The 16,421-nt window shown below is 45.9% G+C and overlaps 1 protein-coding gene across 1 annotated transcript; it reads right to left on the bottom strand.

Moving 5' to 3' along the window:
- Positions 1-2,484: 2,484 nt before the first annotated feature.
- Positions 2,485-15,638, bottom strand: NIPAL3 (NIPA like domain containing 3). The gene is made up of 11 exons (XM_027705892.1): positions 15,254-15,638; positions 13,614-13,682; positions 13,354-13,525; positions 13,206-13,265; positions 12,458-12,603; positions 11,712-11,808; positions 10,452-10,587; positions 9,795-9,883; positions 8,535-8,598; positions 7,481-7,575; positions 2,485-6,618 (listed from the first exon to the last, which is right to left on the bottom strand). Exons 1-11 carry the CDS (start codon positions 15,350-15,352, stop codon positions 6,419-6,421), a joined length of 1,227 nt encoding a protein of 408 aa, XP_027561693.1. The 5' UTR covers positions 15,353-15,638; the 3' UTR covers positions 2,485-6,418.
- Between the last annotated feature and the right edge of the window lie 783 nt (positions 15,639-16,421).

Here is a 16,421-nt window from a genome sequence, read left to right as displayed (position 1 = left end):
GGCGGGAGCGCGCGCGCCGCTCCCGGCTGTCCGTGTGGGGCGGCGGGAGCGCGCGCACCGACCGAGGAGGGGCGTCCGTGCGGGGCCGGAGCGGCGGGAGCGCGCACGGGCACGGCGCGGGAGCGGCGGGAGAGAGGCGGGAACGCGCCTGCGCGCGCCACCCCCCCTCCGTCCCCCCCCAGCGCCTCAGGGAGCGGCGGGGAGGGGGTCGGTGACCCGGATGGAGGGAGGGAGAGAGGGAGGGAGAGGGAGAAGAGGAGGGAGAGAGAGTAAGGGAGGGGAGGGAAGGATAGGGAGGGGAAGGGAGGGAGGGGCGGCCCCGCGCATGCCCCGGCCCCGCTGAGGGGTCGCGCCGGGCCGGTCACGTCACGTGGGCTCGGCAATGGCTGAGGTCGAGGGGGGAAATTTATTTAAATTTATTTAAAAATTCCGCACGTTGCCCTCGGAGCTGCACCTGGAGAAGAGCCGGCGGCTCTGGCAGGGGCCGAGCACGGAGGAAGGAGCCGCTTCAGAGCTGCCCAGAGGAGCTGCGGCTGCCCCAGCCCTGGGAGCGCCCGAGGCCAGGTTGGAGCAGCCCGGGATAGCGGGGGGTGTGTCTGCCCCTGGAACAGGATCATCTCTGAGGTCCCTTCCAGCCCAAACCATCCCACGATTCTGGGATAGTGGGAGGTGTCCCTGCCTGTGGAACCGGATGATCTCTAAGGTCCCTTCCAGCCCAAACCATCCCACGATTCTGCGATTCCACAGTTGAATCACCTGTTGCCGGAGGTCCGGGGGTTGTCCCGGCAGGGCCGTGGGCAGGGCAGGGGGCTCGGGGGCCCCGCGGGGTGTTCCATGTGCCGGGACACAGATGCTGCTCCTCCAGGGGGGATTTATGGGCAGCCCTGGCCGGCTGCCAGGTGGGAACAGTGACAGTGGGAGTAAATCTCGGCTTTAATCCCAGCCGTGAGACGGTTCGAGGCAGCCCGTCATCTGAGCCGGCTGATGAATCGATGCCTGGGTCCCTTTACCTCTCAAAACACAAAGCAGCGTTCCTTTGTTTGGCCGCATTTGGCTATCGAATTTCGGCGACACAAAGGTTTAGTTCAACGGCTTTGTCCTTGCTCGGAAAGCCAGAAAGCATCCTGGGCTTTTGACACGAACACTATAAATTTCTGTGGTTGAAATGCTTTTTATTCTAAATTTCAGGTACAGTAAAAAAAAAGGGGAGAAAGCAGCTCTCAGCTGGTCTTCTCCACCAGGCTGGTGATTTATTTGTGCACAGGGCAGGCCTTCCCCTCATAAGAAAACAGCAGAGCAGAACTCGCTTTAGAAAGGTAAGATCAGTCTCACCTGCCCAGATAAAGGGATTCTGCAATTTAGGTGGTAGCTGGTTATTCTCAGTCACCTCAGCCTTCCCTTGCTGCAGTCACACACTTCATTGATTCACTACCACATTCTTCCTCCCTGGCCAGGAATATATTCTGCTTTAATACCACAAACTCCCAACGTTTAAGGCCATTTCAGAGGCATTTTAAATACTTCTGTCTTTTGAAATAACACCTCCTCGGCAGCACGTCTTTCTGTAATGCTCCTGACATCTGGCTCAATTGCCATCACTTGATATTAGCACTTAAAACACTTGTCTGTTATATAAGACACTAACCCTTAAATGATTGATGTCAACAAATTATTACCACATTTATCAGAAGTTCTGGGGCTTGGGGAAGCTGCTTCTGCCAGCACTGTCCAGGGATTCAATCAAGTGCAGCTCTTTAACACCAAAGCAGCTGAGGCTGCTCTTGGATTGTTCTTGGTTTTTTTCCCTTTGTGGTTTGGGACCCCAAGAGATACATTTAATTAAGAGTATCCTGAGGGTTATCCTCTTATCCCCCTAGACTAAAACCCATCTGTTAAGTGTTAATTAAGTTGGCAAGCAGTCGATTAAGCTTCGTCCCCACTATTCTAAATTCATTTATGACTGTCTCTAGATCTCTAAATGGCAGTGAAGCTGCTCCTGTATCAAAGACATGGTGCCCTGGAGCTGAAGGATGACAACTCCTCCAGCAGAGCATTCCCAGCTTGTATCAGAGGGCTTGGCTGTTTCAGAGAACAATTTCAGTAAAACTCATGAGTTAGGCCACCAGTAATACAGTGATTTTGGGGTTGTGTCTCCCCACTCCTTTAGGTTACCCTTGGATCACATTTTCAAGCTCTTCTCCAAAATAATAAATGCTAATTTATTTTTTTTTAAACTCTGTAAAATGAAGTTTTTTAAGTAAATTGCCCAATTCCTACAGCTGACACCAAATACTTGGACACTCATGTAAAGCTGCAGCCCCAAAACACATCAATCTGCATTTCATTTACGAGTGTCTTGTTAAAAAACAGACAGGCCTTTCAATACACATTTCAGTAAAATAAATTCTGCCTTAACTTCTCTCAAGACATTTAGGGCCAATTAAAGCTATTCCCAGAGCATGGAACAAGCCAGAATTCTGTCGGTTTTACCACAACCTTTTATTCAAAGTTTCATTTTACCACAATCTTTTTATTTAAAGTTTCATTTCCAAAGGCCTTGCCTAAAAGACAAACAGAATTAAATAGACATGCAACATTGCTTGTGAAAAATGAAGCAGTTATCCTGATAGTGCAATACTGTAAAGCTTGATTTATTTACACATTTTTATGTGAATGAGACAACATTAAAGGCAGGTCATTTTATACATTCAGCCAGCACAGGAGCTGTGCTGCACAGCATTAAATTACACAAAAAATACACACTGAGAGTGTATTAAGTGCTCTGGTGCATTAAGAAGCCACACAGTGTGGAGGCAAAGAGATGTCAGTTCACATTGGATGAAGAAGCCAGAGATAGAAGCCAAGGAGCTGTTCCACAGTTTAGGGAAGGAAACAGCTCCTGGTGCTGAAAAATCCTTCAGCTTTGGGAATCTGTGGGTGCTGTGCTGTGAGCAGGGCCCTGCCTCCCTGGGGGTCACACTGCAGGGCTGTTAAAATGTGCTGTGCCCCAGTTATATTATTTTTCACTCTCCTTTAAACCTCCCTGTAAATATTTGCTGCAATCCTGGGCATGGCCATTGTCACCTCAGACTAACAAATACTCTGTAGAAAGTTCAGACCTGAAGGTACAAATCCCTTCCCTGTTTCAGCTTCTCTAAACCAGAAGGGAGGTGAGGAGTTTAATTCAATCCTGAGCTCTCCCCTGCCACTGTCAGAAGGAGCACAGGAGTCCTACAAGTCAGGTTTAAATAAGATCCTTGGCCTCTCAGGGCCCTGCTTGTGCCTTCTCAGCTGTGAGACTGGGCTAGAGAGCAGAAAATAAAATTTTTTGGAAGCCTGGGAGAAAAAGCAAGAAAGGGGGAAGTAAATAATACAAAAAAAAAAAAAACCAACCCCCCCCCATTTTAAAATTCAAGTGTTGAACACCAGCAGCAAACAGGAGTGAGGTGCAATCCATCAGTCCCACAATGCAACCCCTCCCCTCAGTGCCTGGAGTTGAGGCCAGTGGCCCAAGGAACACCTCAGGCTCTACTGATGTGGCAGGAGAATCAAAAATATTGTGATTTATGTGCTGTAGAAACAGATACCACCTCCCCTGGAGTCCTTTGTCAGGAAGTTTCCAAAGGCTGATAAAGGGAGTTTTTCCCTGTGGCTGCAGGTAAAGGGAACTGTCATTATTAAGCAGAATTATTTGAACACACAGAGACTGTGTAAATAAAACATGGTTATGTAAAGCTTTGGAGCAAGACTCTTGCCTTTGGAATCTTTGAAAGAAAAGGGCCAAAACCACACAATGACACAGAAGCTCAAGTTATGGCTGGAGGAAATTTCACTCAGAGCAGAAGTGCTGACACACCTGAGGGCTCTGTGCAGAGAGGAAGGTCAGGAGTCAGTCAGGGCTGGGGAAATTGGGGAGTTTACAGAAAAAGAAATCCCTGATTCAGGCCAGAGAGCAGCTTGCAGGAGAAGCACAAGCCAGGCAGAGCAGCTGTGTCCCCTGGCAGAGCACTCTCAGGATGTCAGGGCCTGTGATGAAGAGAAAAAAAAAACCCAAAGCAATAATTTATTGCTGCAAAGTCTGTGCTTGGTCACCTGCCCTTTTTAAATACTGAGAAACCACGTTCTGTTACACACAGGACCATCCTGAGGCAGATGTCAACAGCAAAACATTTAGGCCCTTCTGATGAATGATTTTATACCACAGCAGCATCTGTAATAATTAAACACAGAGAATATTGCCACGTTAAAGCTGTTTGTAGCTGTCAGTGGTTTAGCACAGCCTGTTTTCAAACTGTGTTCTGTGGTGGCAGAACTAATAGGTCAAAACAGCCACTGCCTGGTTGATTAAAAGGGAAGAGATAAGGAAAAGCAGCATTTCTGTGCCCTTCCCATTCAGCCTCCCTGCATGACTTCATTTGGCATTGTTAATGAACAAAAGCTGCCCATAAATTCACCATTGATTCCCAGGATCCAAAGGCAGTAAATCAGTGTCACTGCAGCTCCAGCCAGATGAATGAATGAATGAATGCTCTGGCAGCAGCAGCCCATCAACATCCTGATCTTGCTTAAACACAGAAAAGGATTGAGGGGAAAAGAAAAGCTGTTATTTCTCCAGGTTTCATAAGGTTGCAGTGTAGGGGATGCCACTAATAAGATCTGAATTGTCAGGCTGGTGAAGAAACTTCACCCAGGTGCAGCCCCTGGGCACCTCCTCTGTGCAGGGGGGAAGGTTTTAATTCTTCTAAGCTGCACAAAAATGCCAGAGCAAAAGTATGTCCAGGTTAATTTAGTCTTCAGAGCTGACAAGGCAAATCTGTGCAAAAGAAGGGTTCTGTTATCCTACACAACAGCAAGAACCTGGAATAACTGTGTACAAGTCAGTGGAGTTGCAGGGGATTTTTGGCAGTGGGAACAGAAACTGGCCACGAGTCAATTTAAGACATAAAAATAAATAAAGGCAGAAAGAAACTGTCCCAAGTCCGGGATCCTCCCAAACCCTTTGGTATTAGAGTAACCACTTAAAAAATGCACAATTCCTTTCAAATACAGTGTTCCAAGGTCCTGGAGACACTTCACTGTGCTTACAGCCCAAGACACACCAAATAGACCTAAAATTGAGTTTCCCAGAAAAAAAACAAACAACTTTTAGAGAGGACAAGGATACCAAAGTGCCAGGATAACTTGCCTATACCAGTAAACGTTGTACTTTGTCCTTTTTCATTTGACAAGTCCCCCTTCTCCCCCCTCCTGTCTATTCTCCCTCCATATCAGCTCCTGGCCATCTGTTGGAAGCTGGAAAGATAAATATCACAAGTACACAAAGCTCAGTTATTGTTACAGTCCTGTGCACACCTCTCTTTTCTCCTTAGGTCATCCATAAGAGTAGACAAGTGTTTTTTTCCTTTTTTTAAAAGAGGAAAAAAAGAAAAGGGGGGGAGGATCCCAGTTTATAAGACCTAGACTGAGCTTTTGAACTAAGGAATGTCAACACCTGTAAGGATTTGGGACCACTGAAGTTGGACACGCTGCCTCAAGCAGAACAAAAATAAACGTGATAAATAATTAAGACATCATCAAAAATTATATAAAAATTCCCCACCAGATCCAGTCACATTATCCTCATTTCTCCTCGCCCTTGTACCTCACAGTGTTCCCTCTGCACCAGTTAATCCAACTCGAAGCTCCTGCCGTGGAACAGAAAACTGGCAAATAATCTTTGTTCTAAGCCGACACATAATCCAGTGGTGCTCTAAAAACAACTCACATCCTCAGTGCTCGTGTTCAACACCAGCCAGAGAACAGTTGTACAGGAAGTGCCCAAAAATCCGTGGTTTGAAGGAATCAAGCAGCTTGTTCACTCTGAGCAGTTCTGCTGCTCTAAAACCACGGTGAGTTCCAGTGTTGGTGCTCAAAAACAATTCCATTTATTGCCGTGTTAAGTAAGTCAGTGGTCACACCAGACACGAGAGGATTTACAGCCTTCCTGCAAATCCATCACAGTCTCTATAAATGAAAGATTAAATCCTGCTCTTCTCTCTCTCTCTCTCTCTCTCTCTCTCTCTCTCTGTGTGAGCCACTCCCGAAAACTTCTGGCTGGAGATAAACCCACTCCCAGCAGGACTAAAAATTGCACAGTCACTTCTCTTCCCACAGCATCTGCTCTCTCATCAATTCCATGATGCTGCACTCCCCATTTCACACTTCCAGGCAGCACAATTCCATGCAGAACTGGGATTTACTCCTTGCTTTCAACTTCACAGCTATAAAGAGTTGCTTATTTTAATAATCAGCCTCGAAAGTTCAGCTGGAGACGAGCTTTCAGCTCTGTCAAGGTTGGCTTTACACTTGCTTGTATTTTAATGGGTAAATAAATAAAAGGTCAGACTTCTGAGGATTCAAATCAGTCCTTTAAGGTCACTCACTCCTTTTTGCTGTGCTCCAGCACCCGGTAGGGTGGGGCAGAGACTCCTTTGGAACCGTGTTGCTCCTGCACGATGGGCAGCGTGGCTGGGGTGTAAATCTCAGGCATGTTGTCGTTGTTCTCCAGGGCTCCATAGGAAAAGGAAGCTTTGAGGTCAGGCTGGACTGCAATCCCTTTGTCATGCATGTTCTGCATGCCTGGAGAGAGCAGAGGTTAAATGCTTAGGGATAAAAATGCATCTTTCCTGTGCTCTGTTAAGTCAGGGAATTATCAAGTCTCCCTGTTTTCCAGCTCATCAGTTCCTCGAGTGTTAAATGAAAGACAGGATGGTTTTGTGCTCAGCACTGGAGCAGCTAATGGGGAAATGAGCTCCAAGGGAATGAGGGATGGCAGTCAGTTATCCATCAAGTGCTGCATATCCCTCATACAGCTCACCAGAGAGTTTAGCTGTGCTTCCCAAAGGAAATTCCTGCTCCCCCTGGCCTCTGCCTCTTGCAGTATCTCAGCCTTCCCCAATAATCAGCTCTTCCTGCTGGACCAAGCCCAATCCCAAGCATATGCTCAAAAATAGTTAAATCTTCCAGGAGAGATAAAAAAACCTCTCAAGATAAATATCCTTGGTGTCCTGGGTGTCAGCAGGACACATGTTCTGGGTCCTACTCTTTGCATTTTTAACTGAAGTAAATAAGCTGATGGATCTGAGAACCTGGGACATGAGAGGAACTAAATCCAAGGACAGAGTCTCTCATGACACTGCAGAGGAGCATTAAAAAGCACTGTGCAATTTATGGGGGAAGCCAACTGGACAAGGCTGTTCTGACAGGACAGCACATCATCCCCTGGTGCCAGTGGCATCCAAGTGGCACATCATCATCTCCTGTCTGCTCTGTGCAAAACATGCACAAACCCTTCACAAGGCACAAAAAATCCAGAAGGAAAACCACAGAAAACACCACAACTCTCTGATCCCTCTGACACTGAACAGAGCCCAGAGCCTGAGCTCTCACTGGGCACCCAACACTCCCAAAGAGTGAGGAGCCCCTGGATTTTTCCTGTTACCTGGCATGGCATCCATGGATATGTATGGTTCAAAGGGCACAGGCTTCTTCCTGTTTCTTGTGATCAGGAAGACACCCAGGAATGCTATGAGGCACCTGAGGGAGAAGAACAACACTACTGAGATCACAGAAAAGGGAGGGCACACAATATTGCAAGTTGCCTACCCTGGAGCTCCACAGAGGATTCAGAGCTGAAGTTCAAGAGCTGCAAAGTCAGAATTCCAGAGCCCTGTCCCAGCTGAGCCCCCTCCACCAGCACTGGAACCCACCCAGCACTCAGCACAATTTCCCCTTTTCTTTATCAAAACACAGGGAAATTTTTCATGTTAATTAATGAATTAACCTTGACTAACTGAAGGGGAAAGGCAGCATATCAACATTTGGTTTCCTTTGATGAAATTCCAGGATTTAGCAGCCTGACCTTTGAAAGGTTTCCCGTAGGTAAACACAGTAACAACCACTGATCTGGATTTTTCCAGTGGGTCCACAGAGGAAGGTGCAGTTCAAAACAATAACCTCCCAATTGTGGTTTTTTTTTTCTTTCCTTATCTAAAAGCCATTTCAGAATGTCCCCTGATTATGGAGAGCTAATTACATCAAGACACAGGAAATGTCCTGCTGATCTACGTGCCCCAAGAACCAGACTCCAGAAGTCAGTCACAGTTCAGTGAAGGTGCAAAACCTCAAACAGATTCCCCAGAGATGGTTTCTTTTAGTTATTCTACAATTCTTCCAGATTCATGAGCAGGTAGCTCGAAAAGCAGCCCATGTGATCCAACATCTGAGCTGATCTCCAGGACAGCCAGTAAAAGATTTAGTGATTAATGTTGTAATTGTGCATTATTGAGTTTTATACAATCTTTCTAGAGCTTCCAGCATCACCCAGACACGACACTGAGCTCTGCCAGAGAAAGTATTTGCAGTCTGTCCTCCTCCAAGACAGTTTGTACCTCCAGTGGAGACATATTTTTAAAATAGAGATGTATTTTTATAAAGTTTGAGTCACATGAAGCAATACTGTCCACTTTTCTCTCAAGGAAATTTGAAGCACTTACCCCAGTGCAAACATACATATATGGAGAACATCTTCCCCCGTGAAGTCCAAGTAAAAAGTTGCTCCTTCAAAAGGAAATAAGTCATTACAGTTACACCTGCAGCACTAATCCCTCCAGAAACCACATCAGGAAAGCTCCCTATTTTTTATAGTCAGCACCTTTGTTTTGTTAATGATCTCGAAATAGAAAAAGATGGCCTGATTTCTGTTTTAACACAAAATTATTGAGGAATCTTTTTAAAGAGTTTCGCTCCCAAAACAGCTCTACTGCTGTAACTGGATCTAACTGCAACAGGATACAAACTCCTGACCCCAAACAATAAGATACAGTTCAAACCTCTCAAGATAAACATCCTTGGTGTCCTGGGTGTCAGCAGGACACATGTTCTGGGTCCTACTCTTTGCATTTTTAACTGAAGTAAATAAGCTGATGGATCTGAGAACCTGGGACATGAGAGGAACTAAATCCAAGGACAGAGTCTCTCATGACACTGCAGAGGAGCATTAAAAAGCACTGTGCAATTTATGGGGGAAGTTATTGCCCTCTATTCCAAGCAGAGGAATAAATGACTCTGTACCCAGAGTATCCAGCACTGCCAGACAAATGTACTCTTTTGAGTGCTGGGGTTTGGTTTTTTGTGGGTTTATTTCCCCCAGCTTTGCTCATGTGTTTTTAAGTGAGGAGAACAAAACCTTACAAAGGCTGTTCCTCAGGTCTGAGCCCCAGGGCTTGGAAATGCTCATCTTTGTTCCTGCAGACAAAGCTTTGCTACCCTGGGCAAGGGCTGAAACTGGAGAAATGCAGAAAGAAAAAAAAGCCTGTAAAGCTCTTTTGAGCAGCTGCACTCTGGATACAATAACAAGACTATTGGGGAGAGATCCCAACACCTTTGAGCAGAGGAAGCAAACAGGTTTGTACACTGTGTGGCACATTTGAACAAAATCTAGATAAAATTCAACCAGGAGAAAATTGAGCTGCCTGCTGAACTGCACATCTGAGATCACACATCACCCTGCATGGAATGAGTAGTAATAGTCTCAAATCTAAAGATCCCCTGCATTTTTAATAAAGTGACAGCACTTAACAGAAAATTTTAACACGGTCTAATGGGATAATTCATGTTTTTTGAAGGAAAAAACAAACAAAGATGACAAGGAAATACAAGTCATCATCTTGCTGAGTATTCACCTTCCTCAGCTGGGAGTGAGGATTATTTTCCAAAATCTTTGGCCCTTCTTTTGGGAAGGTTTGTGCCCTTACCTGCTGAGATGGCTGCTGCTGTGGACAGGATGTAGCCAACACTGGCAATCTGAGCTGAGTCATAGAGCTGTGAGGCTTGAGCTAAAAACCTGCAACACAGTCACAGACAACAACAGCTTCATTTGCAGGGATACTCTTTTTGGAAACACCTTGCAGAAGTGATGCAGAGATTTAGAAAATTAATCATTTTTCTTACTAAAGCAGAAGCAGCAGCAGCATCCCTTGGAATGAGTGACCTCAAGGCCACTCACATTTTGAGAAGCTTTTTATCCCTGCTGCTACTGGGTTTTCATGTTATTGCAAGTACAAAGGGGAAGGGAAAAAAAGCTAAAAATAGACACATTGTCAACAACACTGATTCTACACTTTGATTTTAGCCAGTGCACAGATAACTGGATCTGATTTACCACCATTTCATTCCTAAACTTGTTTTGCAAATGCTTGGATGATGTATATCCACATTTGGGATTAAAACTACTTGGCAGTGTCACTGCAGGGAAAAAGTAAAGCCCACCATTATCCCAGGCTCCTGGGAGGTGGATTTGAGGACAGGTCACAGAAGAGGAGAATGGATAGTTTTAATCAGAGCCTTTTGGAAGGGTTAACAAGCAGCCCAAACCAGAACAATGACAGACACACAAAGAGGGAAGGGCTTACGTGGCCTGGTAGATGGCTGTGGCAATCATACACACCAACATGATGTAGAATATGGGGGAGTCCAGCTGCAGGGTCCCTTGGATGGAGACAACAATCATCCCTGCCACAGCCTTCACAGTCACCACCGTCATGGAACCTGGGGAAGGTCATGGAAGTTCACCACACTCAGCTGGAGCACGGGCAGGAAGCTCCAAACAACCTACAAAAACCTGACCCCCCCTTTTCCAGGCCAAACGAGGGGTGCAAACTGCCCCTTTTAGCACCAGCTCTGCCTGTTTTATTCCCAACAACTTCAACAAGTCCCTGAACCTTTCTGTATCACCATTCCCATGTCTACAGAGCATTTACTGTTTTTTCTCCAAGTGCTGTCACATGATGGAAGGATACAAATCTTCTTCTGGCTTGGTTCATAAAAGCCGAGGAAGTTTTCAAAGCAAGAATCAGAAAGAACCTTCCTCTCCCTCTTTTAAAAGCCATTCAGAATGAGTGTAGTTGCTTTGTCTGTAATTCACAGAGCCTTTGAGGTATCAGGGACTGAAATCCAGCCCCAAACAGTTCAAAAAAAAAAAAAAAAAAGAAAACCAACAAAGAAAAAAGAGTAAAAGAAAAGACACTGAAGCTGCATAAATAGCAAACATTGAGGACTGAGACACAGATTTAAGTGTGTCAGACTGAGTCACTGCCTGCCTTTATTCACCCTTTTTAAAGTTTAATTGAGTACAGTTTCTTTAAAAACAAACCCAGATTATTGTGGAGAAAGGTACCAGTGAAATGCTGCCCTTCCAAAGTCACTGCAGGATCCCACTGCACACTTTAGGGATAGATTTGACTCCAAGCCCAGAGTCTCTCCCAGTTTCAACAGGGACACACTGGCAGGGCAGAGTATTTCTCATTTCTTTACCCTCACAGCAAATCTTCCCAGAGCCAAGAAGACTCTTGTAGGTCAAATCCTCTCTTTCCTCCACTGGACCAGCCCCCCTTATCCACTGAATACTGTGCTTTGTGTGCACTGATTAAAATGAAAATTAAATAAATAACTTGCACTTTCTGTGCTTGGTAGATTATTCCTCCTTATGGGAAATAAGCCTTAATTGTTCAAAGGTCATTTGCAAAGATATCCAGCATTTGTAGTAACAGTTCTGGAGCAGATTGGTGCATTTTATGGCATTAATTAGGTCAATATAATCCCCTAGATGCCAGAGATGCCTCAATTTACTGTAGTTTACTGTTTAAAGATCTTACAACTCCATATCAACTTACCCAGCAAAGCCACCAACAGAAGAATAACTACAATGTAGTTTGCATTTTTCTCCTTGTAAAAATACAGCAGCAGGCAGAAAACAATGATCTCCACAAGCTACAAAAGACAGAAATGAGAGTATTAAAAATGCAGATTAGATGGGGTTGGCAGTAAATGGGATTCTGAGCCAGACAAACATTGGAATTACACAATAGGGCAAATCAAAGGAAAATAGGGATCCCCCACAATTACAGATTAAATTTAGCATGATCTTAGAATCAGTTAAATGAGATATTCAGTGGCTTCTTGCAGAACAGGTAACATGGGACACTTTAGACATTATATTTATGGTAAAGCAGCAGATCAAATAATTCTGACTGAATATTCCCATCAGAGATCTCAGCCTGCTTTCTGTAATGAGGTTCTGTAAGTGATCCCTGAAGCACAAGTCTCAGTTAATGGCCAAGCCCCTCTCAAATATAAAATGACAGATTTCATAAGATTTTCAGTGAGAAAGTAACAGCTCCAGTGAGAAAGTCAGTGTAAAAAAAGCCCAGTAACTTCCAAATTAAATATCTTTTAAGTCCTAACAGAATAATTCAGAGAAGGAATGGGAGAGTTCTAAGTTGTGCTTGTGCCTGACACCTGGAAAAGCTGCCAGAGGTTCATCAGTGAGCACAAGGAATATTGGCAGCAACCATAAGGAAAAATAATGCTTGAAAGGAAACTCCCAAAAAACCATCCCCCATTTCCTGGGCCACCTTACCACGTAGAGCAGGAATGGCCAGCTCACTAAATGCCTGGTGATGTTCTCTGCTGTCATCTTCTCGTGGCTGTTGGGTCCAAAAGTCACCAGCAGGTAAGTGCCCACAACTGCCAAACCACAGCCTACAAAGGACAGGACGTAACGTCCTTGCAGCCAGGGAGAGGACAGAGAGACAGGAGAGAGAGGGCAGAGTTAAGGAGTTGGGGTGGATGCACGGAATTCACACCACACCTGACCATCCTGAACATTCCTGGGGGTGACTCAGTGCCCCACTTCCAAAATATCAGAGCCATCAACCCCCCTGGGCAGTGGGTGTGTGGGAGCTGGGACAAACAGCTGATCCCAGAGAGGATCTGCTAAACAAACAGAGCTAAAATCTGTATGTGGGGCTTATCCTGCCCTTTTCCTAGGAAACGCAGGGATGAATGCCCCAGTTCTGCAAACACTGATTTCCCTGTGCCTCAGATTTAGGGCTGCAGCTTCATCCTGCAGAGCCAGGATTCTCACATCCTGCAATTCCTTGAATTTCTAAGATCTGTGAGATTCAGGTGATTTGGCACAAGTCTGAAAAAAATTATCCATCTTTAACCAACAGTGGATGAGATGACACCTTTATTTCCATTGAGACTTTGCCATCCCTCTAATAATAATATAAAATAATGAAAGTATAATTCTGGAGAGGCCATGCTATGTGTGTTGAATGGCTTGTAAACAGAGAGGAAAACCGAAAAGGAATTGTAGAACTTACTCAAAAATTCCTTGGGCTTCCATTTTTCTTTAATAAATATAATCCCTATGATTGCACTAGCTATAAAAAAAAAAAAAAGGAAAGAGAAACAGTGAGTTGTGGATCAACCAGGAATGTGACACTGGAACACACTCAGATTCCTCCTTACCTATGACAGACACTGCACTGAGTGGCACAATCAGGGAGAGAGGAGCAAAGGCATAGGAGGAAAACACTCCCAGTTCTCCCAGCAGCAGCAGGAGGAACCCACACCACCAGGTCTTGGTTTTGAAGTAGGCCCTGGGGTCTTTGGAGCCTGCCAGCCTGATGTGGCTGTACTTCTGCAAAAGAGAACCAAACAAAAGCCAGGCAGGTTGGTCGTGGTGGATGTTTTCAGTGCAGGATGAATATTTGCTTCAGAACACTCACCTGCAGGTTGAGTGCAATGCTGCTGACAAGGTGCCCAAAAATAGCCAGTAATGCCCCAATCAAGTTCTCCTGTAAAAACAAAGGGAACACAACAGGCATTCAGTTCAGCCAAGGGATTGGGAGGGTTTTTTTGCACACTCTGGAAGAAAGACTTTTAAAACTGTTCCTGAATCATAGCATAGTTTGGGTTGGAAAGGACCTCTGAAGGTCCTTTCATCCAGTCCAACATCCACCTGTCAATAAAATCTGTTTATCTTCCTCCTGTTCTGCTGATCTGGGACAATCCAGAGAAGTCCCTGAGTTCCAAAGCTGTGAACTCAGGTGAAAACCCCTAACAGCCACTTTCTCCAAGAGACTTCAATTAGTTTGCAGTTTCTCAGAGGGGAGGAAGATAAAGCCAAACACAATGACCCTGTCACTCATTCCCTTTGAGAAAACTCCTTTCATGAAGATGTTTATTGCCCTGGAATTCCACAGTATGGATCAGGAACCTATTTTGCTCTTCACCACTTGTAACAGCTGCTGGTTCACTCAGTAATTCAGCCCATCTGATGAGACAGCTCAACTGTCACAGATTTTATGCTGTTTATATGAACCAGTTATTCCAAAAGTCACTGGTAACAGCTCCCAGCAAACTCCCAGCTCCTTCTGCACTGGCATTCCCAGCTCAGCAATAATTCCCACGATCTATAAAGGTGGAATTTGAAATAAAACAGGATGTAAAGCAGGTTGAGTCACAAAGGAAACATGGAGTAGGAGTGAGGAGCCTGAGGCTAAGCCAGGCCTTTTAGCATTTGTGTGCTCCCAACAACTGTCTAAATCTCACCAGATGTGTTTAGCACTGTTCATTCAGTGCTGGTCTCCAAAATACAGTCCAGTCCCCCCTTGGATTGATTTGGGATAACCCAGCTCACATTCACATCCCTCCCTGCACAGTGAATGTACGAATCTTGATTTTCTCATGCACAGTAAAACAAGAACTTTCAGATCTCAAGTGGAACAAAAATCTCCTCATCGGGATGTACAAAAATAAGACTCACCCAAAACCACCTGGGAGATCTCCCCACACACACAGTGAAGGTGGCACAAGGATGTCATTGTGGGATCAGAGTTTTCTGGGCTGTGAGAGCCACAAGTCAACAGCAGTTGGGTCAACAAGGACCCAGGACTGTGGGCTCTGAGTACTTTGTCCAGCAAAAAAAAAAAAAGCCTTTCTTGCTGAGGTTTTCTGAGCACCTTCAGAACCAGAGATTCAGAGGAAACTGAGCTGGGAACAGCCCTGTTCCCAGCTGGAGAACACATCCCATCCCAAGGGCAGGCTCTGCAGGGCTGTGGGCTGACCCACCTGAAATTCAACCCCTTCAATACACAGCAAACCAGAACAACCTGGCAGAACAACTGCACTTAAACACCTTCAGACATCCACATCTTTTAACTGCCAGCCCTTCCTTCACTTTGGCTGCTCTGCAGACACAGACTTTCTCTTTCTTTCTCTCGCTATACACAGCATGGAACACCCAGAAGTGGCTTAGATACAAAGACAGAGCACTTTCTGCAAAAAGTAACCCAAACAGAGCAGCATCATCAGCTCAATCCAACAGTCAGGGCCTTCTAGGGATGGACTGGGGTGGGAATCTGACCTTGTAGGAGAAGGAGTCTGTGTGTGGCTGCACAGAAACTGCTGCTGTGGCCAAGGGCAGCTGCTGGAGTTGCAGATTTGGGCTGTTGCCTCCTTCCATTTTGGTTCTTTGGAGTGTTTGCTTTTCAGCCTCTCTGATACTGGAACTTCTCTTTAAAGACGAGACGTGGACCTTACTGGAACCAGCTTTTGGTACCTCTCCTTCCCATCCATCCTGTTTCCTTGGCCAAGCAACAATTAGTTCAGTGAAGCACAAATTCTCTGCAGCCTGTCAGTGCTTTCCTTCCCCACCAGCCCACACTGGGATAGAACAGGCAGAAGGGCAGAGGAGCCACTATTTCCACCAGTCAGTGGGGCAGCAGGGTTATATTCCTCCAAGGTGACACTAAGGAAAAAAAAAGAATAATAAAAAAAAAAAAGAATTAGATCAAATGAAATCAGTGGTCCAAAATCCTGCAGTGAAATCCTAATGAAGGTTAGGCCACATAAAAAATCCCTGGAAACAAACTCATACCAGAAAAAGCAGATTTTAAATGTCTTCTTACAAACCTGGATAGAAACTCCTACAGACTTGGCTTTACAAGAGCTCTGAGCTGGCTGGGCCCCAGGGGTGACACACTCAGCTGGCATTTAACAGCACCACAAAGTCTCTGAAGTCCTGCAAGAGCTGCTTTTCATTCTCCTCCTGCCTGTACCCCTGGGGTTTGTTGAGGACCAGCACCACATGAGTCAGCCCATCCCCACGTGCTGGGGATGACAGAGCTGCTCCCAGAGGTCATCCCAGTGCAATCCCTGTGAGCAGTGGGGAGCCGGAATTCCTCGCAGCCGGAATTCCCCGGAGTCAAACTCATCGTAAGTGTCTGGCAAACACAGAGTCTGTCTGAGCTCCCTGCACACCGTGATGGCTCCTTCTCCCTCAGGGAGCACCGGCATCACCCCTGCCTGCTATGGAAGGAGATGCAGGTTTACAGACAGAGAGGGGGTGATCCCCACCCGTGACACGTCCTCAGGCCATCAGACCCCCGGGAATGGTGCAGACTGAGCATCCCAGCCCGGGACCCTGGAAAGTGAGGCAGCAGGACCGCCCCGTGCTGGGCTGGGCACCGCAACCCCCCTGAGCCCACCCTGGTGCCTTTAACCCGCCCCGAGCCTCCAGCGCGGGGGGAACA

Source organism: Neopelma chrysocephalum, unplaced genomic scaffold (genome assembly GCF_003984885.1).
Source record: "Neopelma chrysocephalum unplaced genomic scaffold, ASM398488v2 Primary Assembly neopelma1_361, whole genome shotgun sequence".
NCBI classification, from domain to species: Eukaryota; Metazoa; Chordata; class Aves; order Passeriformes; family Pipridae; genus Neopelma; species Neopelma chrysocephalum.
This window is presented reverse-complemented; position numbering and strand designations above follow the sequence as displayed.